The sequence below is a fragment of the Salvelinus alpinus genome, chromosome 16 (genome assembly GCF_045679555.1).
Source record: "Salvelinus alpinus chromosome 16, SLU_Salpinus.1, whole genome shotgun sequence".
Classification (NCBI taxonomy): domain Eukaryota; kingdom Metazoa; phylum Chordata; class Actinopteri; order Salmoniformes; family Salmonidae; genus Salvelinus; species Salvelinus alpinus.
The window spans coordinates 37,256,123-37,278,082 of NC_092101.1; the positions used below are offsets into that span (position 1 = coordinate 37,256,123).

The 21,960-nt window shown below is 45.0% G+C and overlaps 1 protein-coding gene across 1 annotated transcript in view; it reads right to left on the bottom strand.

Moving 5' to 3' along the window:
* igfbp3 (insulin-like growth factor binding protein 3) overlaps window positions 1–17,468 on the bottom strand; it is an 85,774-nt gene extending 68,306 nt beyond the window's left edge. Inside the window, exons 1-3 of the mRNA XM_071346102.1 lie at window positions 16,989–17,468; window positions 5,120–5,400; window positions 3,058–3,177 (exon numbers count right to left, since the gene is read on the bottom strand). Coding sequence (XP_071202203.1) covers window positions 3,058–3,177; window positions 5,120–5,400; window positions 16,989–17,352 — 765 coding nt within the window. The 5' untranslated portion in view covers window positions 17,353–17,468. The remainder of the gene's footprint in view (window positions 1–3,057; window positions 3,178–5,119; window positions 5,401–16,988) is intronic.
* Between the last annotated feature and the right edge of the window lie 4,492 nt (window positions 17,469–21,960).

Below are 21,960 nucleotides of genomic sequence, written 5' to 3' on the forward strand. Positions count from 1 at the left end.
CCTCTAACTCTATCTCCCCTGCACCCCTGCACCCCTCTAACTCTATCTCTCCCTGCACCCCTCTAACTATATCTCCCCCTGCACCCCTTTAACTCCCCTGCACCCCTCTAACTCTATCTCTCTCTGCACCCCTCTAACTCTATCTCCCCTGCACCCCTCTAACTCTATCTCCCCTGCACCCCTCTAACTCTATCTCCCCTGCACCCCTCTAACTCTATCTCCCCTGCACCCCTCTAACTCTATCTCCCCTGCACCCCTCTAACTCTATCTCTCCCTGCACCCCTCTAACTCTATCTCCCACTGGACCCCTCTAACTATATCTCCCCCTGCACCCCTCTAACTCTATCTCCCACTGGACCCCTCTAACTCTATCTCCCCTGCACACCTCTAACTCTATCTCCCCTGCACCCCTCTAACTCTATCTCTCCCTGCACCCCTCTAACTCTATCTCCCCTGCACACCTCTAACTCTCTCTCCCCTGCACCCCTCTAACTCTATGTCTCCCTGCACCCCTCTAACTCTATCTCTCCCTGCACCCCTCTAACTCTATCTCCCCCTGCACCCCTCTAACTATATCTCCCACTGGGCCCCTCTAACTCTATCTCCCACTGGACCCCTCTAACTATATCTCTCCCTACACCCCTCTAACTCTATCTCCCCTGATCCCCTCTAACTCTATCTCCCCTGCACCCCTCTAACTCTATCTCCCCCTGCACCCCTCTAACTCTATCTCCCCTGCACCCCTCTATCTCTATCTCCCCTGCACCCCTCTAACTCTATCTCCCCCTACACCCCTCTAACTCTATTTCCCTGCCACCTGCACCCCGCTAACTCTATCTCCCCTGCACCCCTCTAACTCTATCTCTCCCTGCACCCCTCTAACTCTATCTCCCCTGCACCCCTCTAACTCTATCTCCCCTGCACCCCTCTAACTCTATCTCCCCCTGCACCCCTCTAACTCCCCTGCACCCCTCTAACTCTATCTCTCCCTACACCCCTCTAACTCTATCTCCCCTGCACCCCTCTAACTCTATCTCCCCCTGCACCCCTCTAACACTATCTCCCCTGCACCCCTCTAACTCTATCTCCCCCTGCACCCCTCTAACTCTATCTCCCCTGCACCCCTCTAACACTATCTCCCCTGCACCCCTCTAACTCTATCTCCCCCTGCACCCCTCTAACTCTATCTCCCCTGCACCCCTCTAACTCTATCTCTCCCTGCACCCCTCTAACTATATCTCCCCCTGCACCCCTTTAACTCCCCTGCACCCCTCTAACTCTATCTCTCTCTGCACCCCTCTAACTCTATCTCCCCTGCACCCCTCTAACTCTATCTCCCCTGCACCTCTCTAACTCTATCTCCCTACACTGTGTGGGGCAGGAGCTGGCACAGCACATACAGGTTTATATAAATTTGCATCCAGTCATCTGAGGGACACATGTTTCTAAGAGAACATCTTAGTAGGCCAAAGGTTACCAAATAGAAACCATGCCATAGTACTAGTAGGCTACAGCACCAACATAACTACACTCTCTCCAAACAACACTCACTACCGGGTTCCAAACTGCCTCTGGAAGCAACGTCGGCACAAGAACTGTTCGTTGGGTGCTTCATGAAATGGGTTTCCATGGCCGAGCAGCCGCACACAAGCCTAAGATCACCATGTGCGGTGCCAAGAGTTGACTGGAGTGGTGTAAAGCTTGCCACTATTAGATTCTGGAGCAGTGGAACTTTCTCTGGAGTGATGAATCATGCTTCACCACCTGGCAGTTCGACGGACAAATCTGTGTTTGGTGGATGCCAGGAGAACACTACCTGCCCCAGTGTATAGTGCCTACTGTAAAGTTTGATGGTGGAGGAATAATGGTCTGGATATGTTTTTCATGGTTCAGGCCCCTTAGTGCCAGTGAAGGAAAATCTTAACACTACAGCGTACAATGACATTCTAAACGATTCTGTGCTTCCAACTTTGTGGCAACAGATTGGGGAAGGTTGTTTTCTGTTTCAGCATGACAATGCCCCCTGCACAAAGCCAGGTCCATACAGAAATGGTTTGTTGAGATTGGTGTGGAAGAACTTGACTGGCCTGCACAAAGCCCTGACCTCAACCCCATAGAATACCTTTGGACTGAATTGTAACGCCGACTGTGAGCCAGGCCTAATCTCCCAACATCAGTGCCCAACCTCACTAATGCTTTTGTGGCTGAATGGAAACAAGTCCCCACAGCAATGTTCCAACATCTAGTGGAAAGCCTTCCCAGACGAGTGGAGGCGGTTATAGCAGCAAAGGGGGGACCAACTTCATATTAATGCCAATGATTTTGGAAAGGGATGTTCGACAAGGAGGTGTCCACATACTTTTGGTCATGTAGTGTATATTCACAGATACAATTCTGAGAAATAAAAATGTTATTACACACACACACACCACACGTGCACACACACGCACACATGCGTGCTCACACACACACAGAATATATTTTACTATCCTTGTGGGGACCTATAATTGATTTCCATGCCAAATCTAATTTTCCCTAACCCCTAATCCTACACCTAACCCTTACCCTAACTCTAACCCAAAATGTAACCATAACCCAAACCTTAACCCCTAACGCTAACTCCTAACCGTACACTTACCACCTAACCCTAATTCTACCTCTAACCCTAATTGCAACCCTAACCCTTAATCTAACACCCAAGACTAAAATAGCCTTTGTCCTCGTGGGGACCTGGGAAATGTCCCCACAATGGAGAATTTGACTTGTTTTACTATCCTTGTGGGGACTTTTGAGGATTTACGGTACCCACGAGGACAGTAATACAACCCCCCAACACACACTCACTCCCTCACTCACTCACTAAATAGGCTTCGGAAAGAAACCTTGCCCAGGCCCCCCACGGCCTTCTTTGACGTTGCCTTGACAACAGCAACATCAACAACATTATAAACATCAATAATAACCTGGTAGCTAACGTTACAGATAAATGCACCCTGCTGACTCACTAGGAACAAGAAATGGGGTTTGTTAGGTGTGCGCAAGTGCGCGTGTTCTCACTTGTTTTTTCTTGTAGAAGCCCTTTTTGTCACAGTTGGGGATGCGGAAGCCTCTGGGGTTGAGCACATTGGAGATTTTAAGACTGTTCAGGATGCTTTCCATCTCTCTCCTGCATGGGCCCTGCACACACAGCACACAACACCTCAATAAAACATTATTAACCACTGTACTAACCCTGTACTAACCCTGTAATAACCCTGTAATAACACTGTACTAACCCTGTACTAATCCTGTATTAACACTGTACTAACCCTGTACTAATCCTGTACTAACCCTGTAAATAACACTGTACTAACCCTGTACTAACCCTGTAATAACCCTGTAATAACACTGTACTAACCCTGTACTAATCCTGTACTAACCCTGTAATAACACTGTACTAACCATGTACTAACCCTGTAATAACCCTGTAATAACACTGTACTAACCCTGTACTAATCCTGTACTAACCCTGTAAATAACACTGTACTAACCCTGTACTAACCCTGTAATAACCCTGTAATAACACTGTACTAACCCTGTACTAATCCTGTACTAACCCTGTAATAACACTGTACTAACCATGTACTAACCCTGTAATAACCCTGTAATAACACTGTACTAACCCTGTACTAATCCTGTATTAACACTGTACTAACCCTGTACTAACCCTGTACTAATCCTGTAATAACACTGTACTAACCATGTACTAACCCTGTACTAACCCTGTACTAATCCTGTACTAACCCTGTAATAACACTGTACTAACCATGTACTAACCCTGTAATAACACTGTACTAACCATGTACTAACCCTGTATTAACACTGTACTAACCCTGTACTAATCCTGTACTAATCCTGTACTAACCCTGTAATAACACTGTACTAACCCTGTACTAACCATGTAATAACACTGTACTAACCATGTACTAACCCTGTACTAACCCTGTAATAACACTGTATTAACCCTGTACTAATCCTGTACTAACCCTGTAATAACACTGTACTAACCCTGTAATAACACTGTAATAACACTGTACTAACCCTGTACTAATCCTGTACTAACCCTGTAATAACACTGTACTAACCCTGTAATAACACTGTACTAACCCTGTAATAACACTGTAATAACACTGTACTAACCCTGTACTAACCCTGTATTAACCCTGTAATAACACTGTATTAACCCTGTACTAACACTGTAATAACACTGTACTAACACTGTACTAACCCTGTAATAACACTGTACTAACCCTGTAATAACACTGTAATAACACTGTACTAACCCTGTACTAACCCTGTATTAACCCTGTAATAACACTGTACTAACACTGTAATAACACTGTACTAACCCTGTAATAACACTGTAATAACACTGTACTAACCCTGTACTAATCCTGTACTAACCCTGTAATAACACTGTATTAACCCTGTAATAACACTGTAATAACCCTGTACTAATCCTGTACTAACCCTGTAATAACACTGTACTAACCCTGTAATAACACTGTAATAACACTGTACTAACCCTGTACTAACCCTGTATTAACCCTGTAATAACACTGTATTTACCCTGTACTAACACTGTAATAACACTGTACTAACACTGTACTAACCCTGTAATAACACTCTACTAACCCTGTAATAACACTGTACTAACACTGTACTAACACTGTACTAACCCTGTAATAACACTGTACTAACCCTGTACTAACCATGTAATAACACTGTACTAACCCTGTAATAACACTGTACTAACACTGTACTAACACTGTACTAACCCTGTAATAACCCTGTACTAACCCTGTACTAACCATGTAATAACACTGTACTAACCCTGTATTAACCCTGTACTAACACTGTACTAACCCTGTACTAACACTGTAATAACACAGTAATAACACTAATAAAGCTGTAATGACACTGTACCAACCCTTTAATAACACTGTAATAACACTGTGTGAGGGTGTGTGTGCACGTGTATCTGTGTTTGGTAAGGTCATTTGTACAGTATGTGAGAGATAGGTGGTGGTAGGTATTAGTTAAGTGTCTATCCATGGTGCTAGAAATAGTCATTACTTACATACTCGGTCTCCCTCTTGTTATCCAGGGAGAAGTTGTGCATGTCGGAGTTTACTCCCCCAGACACTGACTCCACCTTGTAGCTCTGGCTCTTCTTATTCTGCTCCTTCTTGATCACGTCTAGCTTGGTGTGCAGCGGCGGTTTGGCCTCTATCGCCCCCCGATGTCCACCACCTCCGCCTTCCACACCTACCGCGCCCACCGCCACCGTTGTGGTCGTCGTCACGGTGCCGTTGGCACGCCCTTCATCCCCCGCCCCGGCCTGCTCCCCGCTTGTGTTCTCTGTCAAAACAACAGGAATTGATGTCATGGTTTAGAAACGTTTTCAAATGAAGTCCAAAAAGCTTGAGGATGAGTGTGTGTTGTTAGATTGTCATAGAGGATGGTCTATGCATTGGCTAGGAGATGGAACACCATTAAGTTAGCTTCAGGAACATCTTTACCAAGATTATGGTGTGTTTGGATACTGTCAGAGTTCCAGAGTTCGCGAATCTGAAATAGTCTAAATACTATAACGACCTGAGAATGAGACTGAGACCAGTGCCTCGCAAGCTGTTCTAGGTCCCGAGACTGAGACCAGTGCCTCGCAAGCTGTTCTAGGTCCCGAGACTGAGACAGAGAGAGAGATTGAGACAGAGAGAGACAGAGAGAGAGAGAGAGAGAGAGAGAGAGAAAAGAGCTGTTAAATTCTACAACCACCTAAAAGGAAGCGATTCCCAAACCTTCCATAAGAAAGCCATCACCTACAGCGAGATGAACCTGGAGAAGAGCCCCCTAAGCAAGCTGGTCCTGGGGCTTTGTTCACAAACCAAACAGACTCCAGGACAGCAACACAATTAGACCCAACCAAATCATGAGAAAACAAAAAGATAATTACTTGACATATTGGAAAGAAATAACAAAAAAAATTAGCAACCTAGAATGCTATTTGTCCCTAAACAGAGAGTACATAGTGGCAGAATACCTGACCACTGTGACTGACCCAAAATGAAGGAAAGCTTTGACTATGTACAGACTCAGTGAGCATAGCTTTGCTATTGAGAGAGGCTGCCGTAGGCAGACCTGGCTCGCAAGAGAAGACAGGCTATATGCACACTGCCCACAAAATGAGGTGGAAACTGAGCTGCACTTCCTAACCTCCTGCCAAATATATGACCATATTAGAGACACATATTTCCCTCAGATTGCACAGACCCACAAAGAAACCGAAAACAAAAATCCAAATTTGATAAACTCCCATATCTATTGGGTGAAATAACACAATGTGCAATCACAGCAGCAAGATTTGTGACCTGTTGCCACAAGAAAAGGGTGACCAGTGAAGAACTAACACAATTGTAAATACAACCCATATGTATTTTCCATTTTGTACTTTAACTATCTGCACATCGTTACAACACTGTATATAGACATAATATGACATTTGAAATGTCTCTATTATTTTGAAACTTGTGTGAGTGTCATATTTACTGTTCACTTTTTATTGTTTATTTCACTTTTGTTTATCCATTTCACATTCTTTGGCAATGTAAACATATATTTCCCATGCCAATAAAGCCCCTTGAATTTAATTTAATTGAAACAGAGAGAATGGGGGAGCAGAGAGAGAAACAGAGAGAGAGGGGGAGCAGAGAGAGAGACAGACAGAGACAGACAGACAGACAGACAGACAGACAGACAGACAGACAGACAGACAGACAGACAGACAGACAGACAGACAGACAGACAGACAGTCAGACAGACAGACAGACAGACAGACAGACAGACAGACAGACAGACAGACAGACAGACAGACAGACAGACAGAGAGAGGGGGAAGCTGAGAGAGAGAGGGGGGAGCAGAGAGATTGACAGAGAGAGAGAGAGAGAGAGAGAGAGAGACAGACACAGACAGACAGACAGACAGACAGACAGACAGACAGACAGACAGACAGACAGACAGACAGACAGACAGACAGACAGACAGACAGACAGACAGACAGACAGACAGACAGACAGACAGACAGATAGAGAGAGGGGGAGCAGAGAAAGAGAGAGAGAGTGAGACAGAGAGAGAGTGAGACAGAGAGAGAGTGAGACAGAGCGAGAGAGAGACAGACAGACAGGGAGAGGGGGGAGCAGAAAGAGAGAGAGAGAGGGGGGAGCAGAGAGAGAGAGAGAGAGAGAGAGAGAGAGACAGACAGACAGACAGACAGACAGACAGACAGACAGACAGACAGACAGACAGACAGACAGACAGACAGACAGACAGACAGACAGACAGACAGACAGACAGACAGACAGACAGACAGACAGACAGACGAGGGGGGAGCAGAGAAAGAGAGAGCGAGAGGAAGTCAGTCGCTCGCTCCTGATATTTATAGACCACGTAGCTGGCAAAGATTCCTGACAAATCGTTAAAGACAGAGCAGAGCCCAGACCACCTGACCGGGTCAGAAGGGGAGATAGGCGAGGGGAGAAGAGGTGGAGGGGGATTTAAACATCGCTCCCTAATATAGGAAAGGGACGCACTATCCACCATATGATCAGGGTCAGCCAGAACTACTATTGCCTACTGCACTATTATTGACCCAAGCCACATGAGGCCGTGTGCTATGCTGGACAGTATGGTTGCATCCCGAATGGCACCCTATTCCCTATACTACTTTTGACCAGGGCCCATAAGGAATAGGCTGCCATTAGCACACAGGCCCTGTGCAGATAACCATCTGAAGGCACTCAGGGAAAGAATGTCAACACTGGGTTTGAACCTGGAATCGTGAGGCCAGCAGTGGGCTGAACACATTCAACTGGTCTTGGCAAAGACACACACACACACACACACACACACACACACACACACACACACACACACACACACACACACACACACACACACACACACACACACACACACACACACACACACACACACACACACACGCACAAAAAAAAAACACAGACATACACTTATATGAACACACACGCAGTTACACACACACACATTGTAAGGATTAAGTAGAACCAGATATTGTCTTGCGGAGTGGTGGGCAGGGAGGGGTACATTATGCACACAACCACATAAACATCAATAATGTCATCATTGGCGTAAACAAGAACATAAAAAACAACAACAAAATGGCTGCAGAATAGATACAGCTTCTCCATCGTCACCCTTCACCTTGAAACCAGACAAATCCCTTCGACCAACTCCTAAAACCCAGAAATAAGTAGAAAGGATCCAAGGGGAGAGAGAGCCCAGTCTACACTGCATTCGGAAAGTATTCAGACCCCTTGACTTTTTCTAGATTTTGTTACTTTAGAGCCTTATTCTAAAATGGATTAAATTGTATTTTTTTCCCTCATTACAGTTTTTTCCAACTAAAAAGACATGCACAGCACAATTATTTAAACTGACACACAGAGAGCAAAACCTCTTCTCAAGTCTCCAAAAGTCTAAACACATTTTCTGCTTTACACACAGTTTGCAATTCAAAATGGCACTTTTTAAATGCACACACGGTTCTCTGCATAAGACACAACAATCTGACATAAAGTCACATGTTTGCCATTTCAAAACACTGCCATTCAAAATGACACTACATGAGCTAATTGGCCAATACATGTGCCACCTGGCCAAACACCTCAATGGTTAATTGTTACCACTTCAATCAGGAAGTAAGCACTATGAAAAGACCACAGGTGAGCACCTTTTGTTTTACAACAACAATGGAAGCCGTTGCAGAGAGAGGAAGAGGAAGAGGGAGGGTGAGAATGAGAGGGGGAGGAAGAGTGAGAGGTAGGGGTAGAGCTGGTAGAGGAGTTCATGGCCAAAGAAGACAACAACTTTCAAATGAAATCAGAGCAACCTTAGTTGATCATGTCATCAACCATGGGCTGACAATGTGAGAGGCTGGACAGAGCAACCTTAGTTGATCATGTCATCAACCATGGGCTGACAATGCGAGAAGCTGGACAGAGAGTGCAGCCCAACTTGAGCCGTTTTACTGTCGCCTGTGTCATCCGGACATTTAGACTGGAGTACAGGTATGTAACCAAAATTTCTTTCACACTATGTAGTACACCCCATGTCATAGTGTATCAGTTGGGTGACACCTGTTTACTTCATGAATGACTGATGTCATACACTAACTGAACAAATGTCCTGTAGAATTTACTCTACTGTGGGGGAAATATCTTTAGGCTGCATTGTCCAAGCCCTACATTTTTGTTTTTTTGTTTTTCTAAAGGACTGAGAGATGCAACCATGGTGGAGGAAGGGGCAAAATGTTCACAGGGGTACAGGAAGCTGCCATTGTAAACTTGGTTTTGGAAAATAATGAAATCAGATTACGAGAAATTCAAAGTCACATCATCCAAGACAACACCATATTCAACAACATTCAACGAGTCAGTCTGTCCACATTGGCTCGCATTCTCAAGCGAAACCAAATCAGAATGAAAAAACTTTATAAGGTGCCGTTTGAGAGAAACTCTCAAAGAAACAACGAGCATATGTGGATGTAAGTACAATATTGACTGCAGTACGCTACACACAACATTGTTTCCCAGTGTACTGGATAACACCATACTGACTGCTTTTGTTCTTTGTTTTCAGGGAGTACTGGAAATGGATGCTCATGCAATCCCACATGAGTTCATCTTTATAGATGAGGCTGGGTTCAACCTGGCAAAGACCAGAAGAAGGGGGAGAAATGTCATTGGCCACAGAGCCATTATAGATGTTCCTGGCCAACGTGGTGGGAACATCACAATGTGCGCTGCCATCTCCAATACGCATGGTGTCCTCCATCGTCATGCCAACCTTGGACCATACAACACAGCCCATATTCTCACATTTCTGGACAGACTCCACAACATTCTCATACCACCAGAGCGTATGAATGATGCAGACCATCAAAGAACCCGGTACGTTGTAGTATGGGACAACGTGAGCTTCCATCATGCAGCCAAAACTGGTTTGCTGACCACCCACCATTTCTCGTGCAATACCTCCCACCATACTCACCATTTCTGAACCCCATAGAAGAGTTATTTTCGGCATGGCGGTGGAAGGTATACGACCGGCAGCCCTTTGTGCGCATGCCTCTTGTGCAAGCTATGGAAGAGGCATGTGATGAGATTGATGTGGGTGCGATTCAGGGATGGTTAAGGCACTCAAGGCGCTTCTTCCCTCGATGTCTGGCAAGGGAAGATATTGCCTGTGATGTGGACGAGGCGTTGTGGCCAGACCCAGCTGTGAGACGAGGCGTTGTGGCCAGACCCAGCTGTGCGGCGAGGCGTTGTGGCCAGACCCAGCTGTGAGGCGAGGCGTTGTGGCCAGACCCAGCTGTGAGGCGAGGCGTTGTGGCCAGACCCAGCTGTGAGACGAGGCGTTGTGGCCAGACCCAGCTGTGAGGCGAGGCGTTGTGGCCAGACCCAGCTGTGAGACGAGGCGTTGTGGCCAGACCCAGCTGTGAGGCGTTGTGACCAGACCCAGCTGTGAGACGAGGTGTTGTGGCCAGACCCAGCTGTGAGACGAGGTGTTGTGGCCAGACCCAGCTGTGAGGCAAGATGCTGCCTAATTATTTTTCTTTACTCTTTTTTTCTATATATTTTTTCTGCACATTTTTTCTGCAATTTTCTTTTTCAGTTTACTGTTTTTTTGTGAGCATATTTTTGTTCAGTCCAATGTAAATATATCTGCTGTGCATATGTTGCACTGACTTGTTTGGTGAAAAATAAAAAATAAAATGTTTCAACAGAATGTGTGTGTATCTGCAAATATTTCTGTGCATCTGAAGAATTTTCTACAATTTTAACTATTTTAGTATTATGGCAAAGCATACTAAAGATGAGAGTGCTTTTCATTATGCCCAACAGTGTGTAGTTGGTTAGACAAAAATCTGGTAATATGAATGAAGTGTGTGCCATTTCGTGCAAGCGTTTGATTTTAATAATGCTATATGTAGTTTGGTTGCAGTGCTTCATTTTGCAGGATATATGAGGTATTTTGCAGTTTGGGTGTGTGGTTTTGTGAATTGTGTTAGGTAACCAGCCTAGTTTGCAAAATTGTGTTTTAGCAATTGGGAAAAACTGTCATCTACAAACAATACCCCATAATGACAAAGTTAAAACACTTTTTTTACATTTTGAAAACGTATAAAAAAAACTGAAATATCACATTTACATAAGTATTCTGACCCTTTACTGAGTACTTTGTTGAAGCATCTTTGGCAGTGATTTTCAGCCTAAAGTCTTCTTGGGTATGAAACTACAATCTTGGCACACCTGTATTTGGAGAGCTTCTCCCATTCTTCTCTGCAGATCCTCTCAAGCTCTGTCAGGTTTGATGAGGAGCGTCACTGCACAGCTATTTTCAGGTCTCTCCTGAGATGTTTGATCGGGATCAAATTTGGGCTCTGGCTAGGCCACTCTCAAGGACATTCAGAGACTTGTCCCGAAGCCACTCCTGCGTTGTCTTGGCTGTGTGCTTAGTGTTGTTGTCCAGTTGAAAGGTGAACCTTCGCCTCAGTCTGAGGTCCTGAGTGCTCTGTAGCAGGTTTTCATCAATGAACTCTCTGTACTTTGCTCCATTCATCTTACCCTTGATCCTGACTAGTCTCCCAATCCATGCCACTGAAAAACATCCCCACAGCATGATGCTGCCACCACCATGCTTCACCGCAGGGAGGTTGCCAGGTTTCCTCCAGACGTGATGCTTGGGATTCAGGCCAAAGAGTTCAATCTTGGTTTCATCAGACCAGAGAATCTTGTTTCTCATGGTCTGAGAGTCTTTATGTGCCTTTTGGCAAACTCCAAGCGGGCTGTCATGTGCCTTTAACTGAGGAGTGGCTTCCGTCTGGCCACTCTATCATAAAGGCCTGATTCGTGGATGCCGCAGAGATGGTTGTCCTTCTGGAAGGTTCTCCCATCTCCACAGAAGCACTCTCGAGCTCTGTCAGAGTGACCATCGAGTTCTTGGTCACCTCTCTGACCAAGGCCCTTCTCCCCCGACTGCTCAGTTTGGCCGGGCAGCCAGCTCTAGGAAGAGTCTTGGTGGTTCCAAACTTCTTTCATTTAAGAATGAAAGAAGTTTCAGGCCACTGTGTTCTTGGGGACCTTCAATGCTGAAGACATTTTTTGGTACCCTTCCCAGATCTGTGCTTCGACACAATCCTGTCTCGGAGCTCTACGGACAATTCCTTCGACCTCATGGCTTAGTTTTTGCACTGTCAACTGTCGGACCTTATATAGACAGGTGTGTGCCTTTCCAAATCATGTCCAATCAATTGAATTTACCACAGGTGGACTCCAATCAAGTTGTAGAAACATCTCAAGGATGATCAATGGAAAAAGGATGCACCTGAGCTCAATTCTGAAATGAATAGCACAGGGTCTGAATACTTATGTGAATAAGGTATAAATGTTTTTTATTTTTAATACAGTTGCAAATATTTCTAAAAACTGTTTTCGCTTTGTCATTTTGGGGAATTGTGTGTAGATTGATGAGGATTTGTTTTATTTAATCCATTTTAGATTAAGGCTGTAACGTAACAAAATGTGGAAAAAGTGAAGTGGTCTGAATACTTTCCGAAAGGCACTGCATAAGGATGCCTGAAAAACATCAATGTTTATATACAAAAACCTCTCCCATTACTTTTTTCTGATAAACATCTTACGAAATCTGTTTGTCTAATGGCAGCGGGGTAAACAACTTAGTGGCGAGAGTGCGAGAGTGCGAGAGTGCGAGAGAGAGAGAGAGAGAGAGAGAGAGAGAGAGAGAGAGAGAGAGAGAGAGAGAGAGAGAGAGAGAGAGAGAGAGAGAGAGAGAGAGAGAGAGAGAGAGAGAGAGAGAGAGAGAGAGAGAGAGAGAGAGAGAGAGAGAGAGAGAGAGAGAGAGAGAGAGAGAGAGAGAGAGAGAGAGAGACCCCACAGAGCCCCAGGACAGAAACACAATTAGACCCAATCAACTCATGAGACAACAAAAAGATAATTACTTGACACATTGGAAAGAATCAACAAAGAAACAGAGCAAACTAGAATGCTATTTGTCCCTAACCAGATAGTACACAGTAGCAGAACAACTGACCACTCTGACTGACCCAAATTTAAGGAAAGCTTTGACTATGTACAGACTCAGTGAGCATAGCCTTGCTATTGAGAAAGGCTGATCTGGCTCTCAAGAGAAGACAGGCTATGTGCACACTGCCCACAAAATTAGGTGTAAACTGAGCTGCACCTCCTAACCTCCTGCCAAATGTATGACCATATTAGAGACACATTTTTCCCTCAGATTACACAGACCCAGAAAATAATTTTAAAACAAATCAAACATAGATAAACTCCCATAACTGTTAGGCAAAATGTCCCAGTGTGCAATCACAGCAGCAAAATGTGTGACCTGTTTCCAAAAGAAAAGCGCAACCAGTGAAGAACAATCACCATTGTAAATACAACCCATATTTATGTTCATTTATTTTCCCTTTTGTACATAATATGACATTTGAAATGTAAACGTATGTTTCCCATGCCAATAAAGCCCTTAAATTGAAATGTAATTGAATTGAAAGAAAGAGAGAGAGAAAGACAGACAGAAAGACAAACAGAGAGAGAGAGAGAAAGAGAGAGGAGAGGCCTTGTTAAATTCTTGGAATGCCTCCCAAATGGCAACCTTTTGCCTATATAGTTCACTACTTTTGAGCAGGGCCCGAAGGGCATCTCAGTAACTCTAAACACAGTGCACAATAATGTGATAGAGACCGGTACGGTTGCCTAGAGGCTGTTTTGGGGTCAGTTTGGTCTGGAATTGTTAAGGACAATGGCCTATAGCTAGCAGTCAACACTGGACAGCATTGTGGGATTGGCAACTAGCAACGTTTTCAAATACTTCTGACTAATTGGATTGAGAGACATCAAGGTCTAAACTGAAACAACCAAACAAGGTGTGTACAATATTTATATGATTTACAAAATTAATGGTAAAGTATATTACATTGTAATAGGAAAACTGTGATTTATACCGTAAATGTGTACATTTATCAACAATAAAATACTGTAATGCATTATACTGCAGCATGCTGTAAATTATGATGCATTGTGGGAAAATGTTGTGGGCAGGGAAATAATGTATGTATTTCGAATGGTACTGTAATTGCACCCCACAGAATAGAGTGCCGTATTTTTCGGGCACCACAAACCTTTTGACCACTAGTGGGTGCACAGTATTCTTGTTTCTGATTCATTAACATATTTTGAGTCACGACTTGTATGTGAGTATGTGATGTAGTAGTGCCACATCAATTAAATGTGTACAGAGAACGGATTGGAGTGGCAGCTAGTCACAAACCTTTAATGGTTGAGCATCTGCCATATCCTTGGTCTGTTTTACCCTGTAGTCGCTGCCAGTTTGGAAGCCTTTGTCAAGGCCAAGTGATATAAAATACCAAAATGTGGAATTTTATATCACTTGTACTTCTAGAGGTCTTGACAAAGGTGTCACGCCCTGACCTGAGTATTCTTTGTTTTCTTTAAATATTTTGGTTAGGTCAGGGTGTGACGAGGGTGGTTTGTGTGTTTTTGTCTCGTCTAGGGTGTTTGTACTGTCTAGGTTTTTTTTGTAGATTTATGGGGTTGTGTTCATTCTAGGTGTTTATGTAAGTCTATGGTTGCCTAGATTGGTTCTCAATTAGAGGCAGGTGTTTATCGTTGTCTCTGATTGGGAACCATATTTAGGCAGCCATGGTCTTTGGGTATTTTGTAGGTGATTGTTTCCTGTGTCAGTGTTTGTGCCACACGGGACTGTTTCGGTGTGTTCACGTTTATTGTTTTTGTATTTGTGTTCATGTTCAGTTTTCCCTAATAAAACATGGACACCTACCAGGCTGCGTATTGGTCCGATCCTTGCTACACCTCTTCAGAGGAAGAAGAGGACGACAGCCGTTACACAAAGGCTTCCAAACTGGCATTCATTGATATGATGTCATATGTAAACACATTAGCAGCCAACCTGCTTGCACCAATCCCATGCAATATACTGTAAAATACTGTAAAATACAATCCCCATCTCCCTCAATGAATTTCATTCCTTCATTCATCCATTCATTCATACATTACAATTACCGTAAAAGGATTACAGTAACTCACTGTACTGTTATTTTACGGCAACTTACAGACAAACAGTTTCCTGTGAGTTACCATAAAAACAATAGTAAAATTATTACAGGAACAGTTTGGATACCGTAAAATACGTTACGGTAACATATTGTACCTTTTGATAACTTACAGGAGACTGGCTGCCTCTAAGTTACCTTAGAAAAGCACAGGAAATGTTTTACAGTGTACATAGTGCACTATTTTTGGTAGGCCAGACTTCTGTTTAAAAGTGACAGACCTTGCTAACAATAGCCTTTGTGTGTGACAATGTGACAGTGGACTGCTTCACCACACACCACTGTGGCAAAGACAAATTACTAGGAGAAAACACACACCAACGCCTGGTGGGCTGACACAGCCTCCACTAAACACACAACAACACCACAGGGGGCAGAGTGAAACAGTGCCTTCCCCTCTTTCCTCGTGATAATGCAAGGTGGAGGAAGTATGGCTTCACATGGATGTGATATGTGTGCCAGGTCCATATTAGTGTGTGCGTGTATGCGTGTGCGTGTGTGTGTGTGTGTGTGTGTGTGTGTGTGTGTGTGTGTGTGTGTGTGTGTGTGTGTGTGTGTGTGTGTGTGTGTGTGTGTGTGTGTGTGTGTGTGTGTCAGGCGTATTTGCATGTCGCGTTTGGGAAAGGAGAGTAGGCCTATGGACATAACAAAGTCGTCATTCACAAAACGCTAATCTTTGCTCATCTACTTCAGCTAAAGATATGTGACATTCACTAACGATTGGGTTGGGGCAGCCAGATGTGTGTGTGTGTGTGTGTGTGTGTGTGTGTGTGTGTGTGTGTGTGTGTGTGTGTGTGTGTGTGTGTGTGTGTGTGTGTGTGTGTGTGTGTGTGTGTGTGTGTGTGTGTGTGTGTGTGTGTGTGTGTGTGTGTGCGTGTGTGTGGTTTGTGTGTGGTTTATGTGTGTGTGCGTGCGTGTGCAGAGCGCGAGAGAGCACACAGTATATGGTATTGAGAGTCAGCATGTCGTCCTCAAAAGAACAACGACTACAGTGTGTATCTGACATATGGTGGCACGCGCCTTAGCGAGCGGAGTGGCCGAATGGAGGGAATGCCACGGGCTAAAATAGTTGCGCAGGTTCCATTCAAACCCAATGGTGCATTTCACACCCAATGACAGAGTATATAAATTGTTCAACTAAAGAAAGCTCACAACATTATGAATTTCAATGCGTTTTTCTATTGTTTATATACTGTGCGCCATGGATATGTTGGCAATAGGTTACGATGCGCAAAACGCATTGACATATTGGCTATATACTTAAACCTCACACTGCAAATAAAAAAAACACTGATTCGATACTAATAGCATTAATATACAATAACCAACCTTTTATTAACCCCTTATGTGCACTGTAATGCACATAATCTTATTAAGCGTGAATCCTCTCTGAAGCGCCACAGGGCCATTGTTGCTATTTGTAGCGGGCACCGGACACTTAGAGGAAGGCATACCGTCCGGCACTCATGGAGAGCCAGCCACAAGGCAGCCACAGTCCGCCGAGTGTCTAATTATTGCCGATTGCCACAAATTAACTCACATCGATATTTAATGAGTAAGCCTAAGTAACCCATGACGTGCGCAAATGTTGGTATGAGTCACACCAACATCGACCCGCAGCCAATAGCCCTAGGACTACAGTGGTTCTCTAACAGAAACAGACCAACCCAGCTCAGAACCTTCATAGAAAGAGCGACATTTAGAACGGTGAGGCGCTTACCTTGTTTCTGCGCGGGGAGCAGAAAGGTGTTGAGTTTTTTGGACGCGGCGCTGGAGCACGCTCCCCGTCCCTCTAGCAAGGCTTGCAGTGGTCGGGTTTCCCCGGGTTGGAACTGACAAATCAGCCCGGAGCCACAGCGCCCGGTGTACACTCCACACGCCTGACCCTCAGCAAGGGCGCACGACAGACAGCACCCGCAGCCGGGCTCCCGCACCCTCTCTGCGCAGTCTTTTGACAGCGGCTTGCACTCCATAAGAGCCCCGGCGTCACACGGCTCGCATCGGACCACCGGTCCCACCGTCTCCGCGAACCGGGTGAATGCAGCGAGCACCGCAGTGAGACAAAGCACGCATAGACCGGGCATTCTGCCGATAAGCTGAAGACAAAGGGACAGTATGCGAGTTGTCACGTAAGCTTAAGGGGACTCTCTGTGTCACAGCGAACCGGCTAGACTTCTCCATCTGTATTTTCTTTTAAGCGAACTTGTCGTTTTATACAGGCGGGAAAAAGAGCCAACAAGTCACACCCTCGTATGAATAATGTAAATGGTGAGCCCCGATCCAGAGGAACCGCAGACGTTGACGACACTGGCTCGAGAATTACATTAATAACGGTTTAGAACCGATTCACAGGTGAATTAGGCTTATTCGATGAATGTACAGTATTTATTGTGTAACTATCACTTTGTACACAATGTTTAGTATATAGGCCTACTATTTTGTTGTATTTTAATTGATTAAAGCAGGTAATAAGCTTATTTAATTTAGAGTTAGGAGCCAAGTAAAATGTGAAACATATAGGACTAGTTTCCCTGACACCCGGACCAAAATGTATGCTACATTCTCAATTGAAAGTGTTTTTAGTCCAGGACTAAAGTTAATATAGGTTGGGACACCGGCCCCATAGGGTTAGAGTTTTTCACATGAACAGAACACTAGATATGGTCTGTATCAGTTTCCCTTGGCTATACCTGTAGTTTTCCTGCTGGCTATACCTGTGGTTTTCCTGCTGGCTATACCAGTGGTTTTCCTGCTGGCTATACCAGTGGGTTTCCTGCTGGCTATACTAGTGGTTTTCCTGCTGGCTATACTAGTGGTTTTCCTGCTGGCTATACCAGTGGTTTTCCTGCTGGCTATACCAGTGGTTTTCCTGCTGGCTTATACCAGTGGTTTTCCTGCTGGCTATACCAGTGGTTTTCCTGCTGGCTATACCAGTGGTTTTCCTGCTGGCTTATACCAGTGGTTTTCCTGCTGGCTATACCAGTGGTTTTCCTGCTGGCTATACCAGTGGTTTTCCTGCTGGCTTATACCAGTGGTTTTCCTGCTGGCTTATACCAGCGGTTTTCTTACTGGTTTATACCAGTGGTTTTCCTGCTGGCTATACTAGTGGTTTTCCTGCTGGCTATACCAGTGGTTTCCTGCTGGTTTATACTAGTGGTTTTCCTGCAGGCTATACCAGTGGTTTTCCTGCTGGCTATACCAGTGGTTTTCCTGCTGGCCTATACCAGTGGTTTTCCTGCTGGCTTATATCAGTGGTTTTCCTGCTGGCTATACCAGAGGGTTTCCTGCTGGCTATACCAGTGGTTTTCCTGCTGGCTTATACCAGCGGTTTTCCTACTGGTTTATACCTGTGGTTTTCCTGCTGGCTATACTAGTGGTTTTCCTGCTGGCTATACCAGTGGTTTTCCTGCTGGCTATACCAGTGGTTTTCCTGCAGGCTATACCAGTGGTTTTCCTGCTGGCTATACTAGTGGTTTTCCTGCTGGCTATACCAGTGGTTTTCCTGCTGGCTATACCAGTGGTTTTCCTGCTGGCTATACCAGTGGTTTTCCTGCTGGCTATACCAGTGGTTTTCCTGCTGGCTTATACCAGTGGTTTTCCTGCTGGCTTATATCAGTGGTTTTCCTGCTGGCTATACCAGTGGGTTTCCTGCTGGCTATACCAGTGGTTTTCCTGCTGGCTTATACCAGTGGTTTTCCTGCTGGCTTATATCAGTGGTTTTCCTGCTGGCTATACCAGTGGGTTTCCTGCTGGCTATACCAGTGGTTTTCCTGCTGGCTTATACAGGTGGTTTTCCTGCTGGCTATACCAGTGGTTTTCCTGCTGGCTATACCAGTGGTTTTCCTGCTGGCTTATACAGGTGGTTTTCCTGTTGGCTTATATCAGTGGTTTTCCTGCTGGCTATACCAGTGGGTTTCCTGCTGGCTATACCAGTGGTTTTCCTGCTGGCTTATACCAGCGGTTTTCCTACTGGTTTATACCAGTGGTTTTCCTGCTGGCTATACCAGTGGTTTTCCTGCTGGCTATACCAGTGGTTTTCCTGCTGGCTCATATCAGTGGTTTTCCTGCTGGCTATACCAGTGGTTTTCCTGCTGGTTTATACCAGTGGTTTTCCTGCTGGCTATACCAGTGGTTTTCCTGCTGGCTATACCTGTAACGGCTTTCGTCGGTAGAAGGAGAGGAGGACCAAAGCGCAGCGTGGTATGTATCCATATTTATTAGAATACTTCTTCAAGACGAACAAAACAATAAACAGATGAAAACCAACGAAGCTACAGTCCTGAACTAGAGAACATGGAAAACATGAACGCACGAACAGGAACAATCACCCACAAACCAACAGTGAAAACAGGCTACCTTAATATGGTTCCCAATCAGAGACAATGACAAACACCTGCCTCTGATTGAGAACCATATTAGGCCAAACAACAAACCGCAACATAGAAACACAAAACATAGAATGCCCACCCAGCTCACGTCCTGACCAACTAAACAAAGACTAAACAAAGGAAAATAGGATCAGGAAGGTGACAATACCAGTGGTTTTCCTGCTGGTTTATACCAGTGGTTTTCCTGCTGGCTATTCCAGTGGGTTTCCTGCTGGCTTATACCAGTGGTTTTCCTGCTGGCTATACCAGTGGTTTTCCTGCTGGCTATACTAGTGGTTTTCCTGCTGGCTATACTAGTGGTTTTCCTGCTGGCTATACCAGTGGTTTTCCTGGTGGCTATACCAGTGGTTTTCCTGCTGGTTTATACCAGTGGTTTTCCTGCTGGCTATACTAGTGGTTTTCCTGCTGGCTATACCAGTGGTTTTCCTGCTGGCTTATACCAGTGGTTTTCCTGCTGGCTATACCAGTGGTTTTCCTGCTGGCTATACCAGTGGTTTTCCTGCTGGCTTATACCAGTGGTTTTCCTGCTGGCTATACCAGTGGTTTTCCTGCTGGCTTATACCAGCGGTTTTCCTACTGGTTTATACCAGTGGTTTTCCTGCTGGCTATACTAGTGGTTTTCCTGCTGGCTATACCAGTGGTTTTCCTGCTGGCTATACCAGTGGTTTTCCTGCAGGCTATACCAGTGGTTTTCCTGCTGGCTATACTAGTGGTTTTCCTGCTGGCTATACCAGTGGTTTTCCTGCTGGCTATACCAGTGGTTTTCCTGCTGGCTATACCAGTGGTTTTCCTGCTGGCTATACCAGTGGTTTTCCTGCTGGCTTATACCAGTGGTTTTCCTGCTGGCTTATATCAGTGGTTTTCCTGCTGGCTATACCAGTGGGTTTCCTGCTGGTTATACCAGTGGTTTTCCTGCTGGCTTATACCAGTGGTTTTCCTGCTGGCTTATATCAGTGGTTTTCCTGCTGGCTATACCAGTGGGTTTCCTGCTGGCTATACCAGTGGTTTTCCTGCTGGCTTATACCAGTGGTTTTCCTGCTGGCTATACCAGTGGTTTTCCTGCTGGCTATACCAGTGGTTTTCCTGCTGGCTTATACAGGTGGTTTTCCTGTTGGCTTATATCAGTGGTTTTCCTGCTGGCTATACCAGTGGGTTTCCTGCTGGCTATACCAGTGGTTTCCCTGCTGGCTTATACCAGCGGTTTTCCTACTGGTTTATACCAGTGGTTTTCCTGCTGGCTATACCAGTGGTTTTCCTGGTGGCTATACCAGTGGTTTTCCTGGTGGCTATACCAGTGGTTTTCCTGCTGGCTTATACCAGTGGTTTTCCTGCTGGCTTATATCAGTGGTTTTCCTGCTGGCTATACCAGTGGGTTTCCTGCTGGCTATACCAGTGGTTTTCCTGCTGGCTTATACCAGTGGTTTTCCTGCTGGCTTATATCAGTGGTTTTCCTGCTGGCTATACCAGTGGGTTTCCTGCTGGCTCATATCAGTGGTTTTCCTGCTGGCTATACCAGTGGTTTTCCTGCTGGTTTATACCAGTGGTTTTCCTGCTGGCTATACCAGTGGTTTTCCTGCTGGCTATACCTGTAACGGCTTTCGTCGGTAGAAGGAGAGGAGGACCAAAGCGCAGCGTGGTATGTATCCATATTTATTAGAATACTTCTTCAAGACGAACAAAACAATAAACAGACGAAAACCAACGAAGCTACAGTCCTGAACTAGAGAACATGGAAAACATGAACGCACGAACAGGAACAATCACCCACAAACCAACAGTGAAAACAGGCTACCTTAATATGGTTCCCAATCAGAGACAATGACAAACACCTGCCTCTGATTGAGAACCATATTAGGCCAAACAACAAACCGCAACATAGAAACACAAAACATAGAATGCCCACCCAGCTCACGTCCTGACCAACTAAACAAAGACTAAACAAAGGAAAATAGGATCAGGAAGGTGACAATACCAGTGGTTTTCCTGCTGGTTTATACCAGTGGTTTTCCTGCTGGCTATTCCAGTGGTTTTCCTGCTGGCTTATACCAGTGGTTTTCCTGCTGGCTATACCAGTGGTTTTCCTGCTGGCTATACTAGTGGTTTTCCTGCTGGCTATACTAGTGGTTTTCCTGCTGACTATACCAGTGGTTTTCCTGGTGGCTATACCAGTGGTTTTCCTGCTGGTTTATACCAGTGGTTTTCCTGCTGGCTATACTAGTGGTTTTCCTGCTGGCTATACCAGTGGTTTTCCTGCTGGCTTATACCAGTGGTTTTCCTGCTGGCTATACCAGTGGTTTTCCTGCT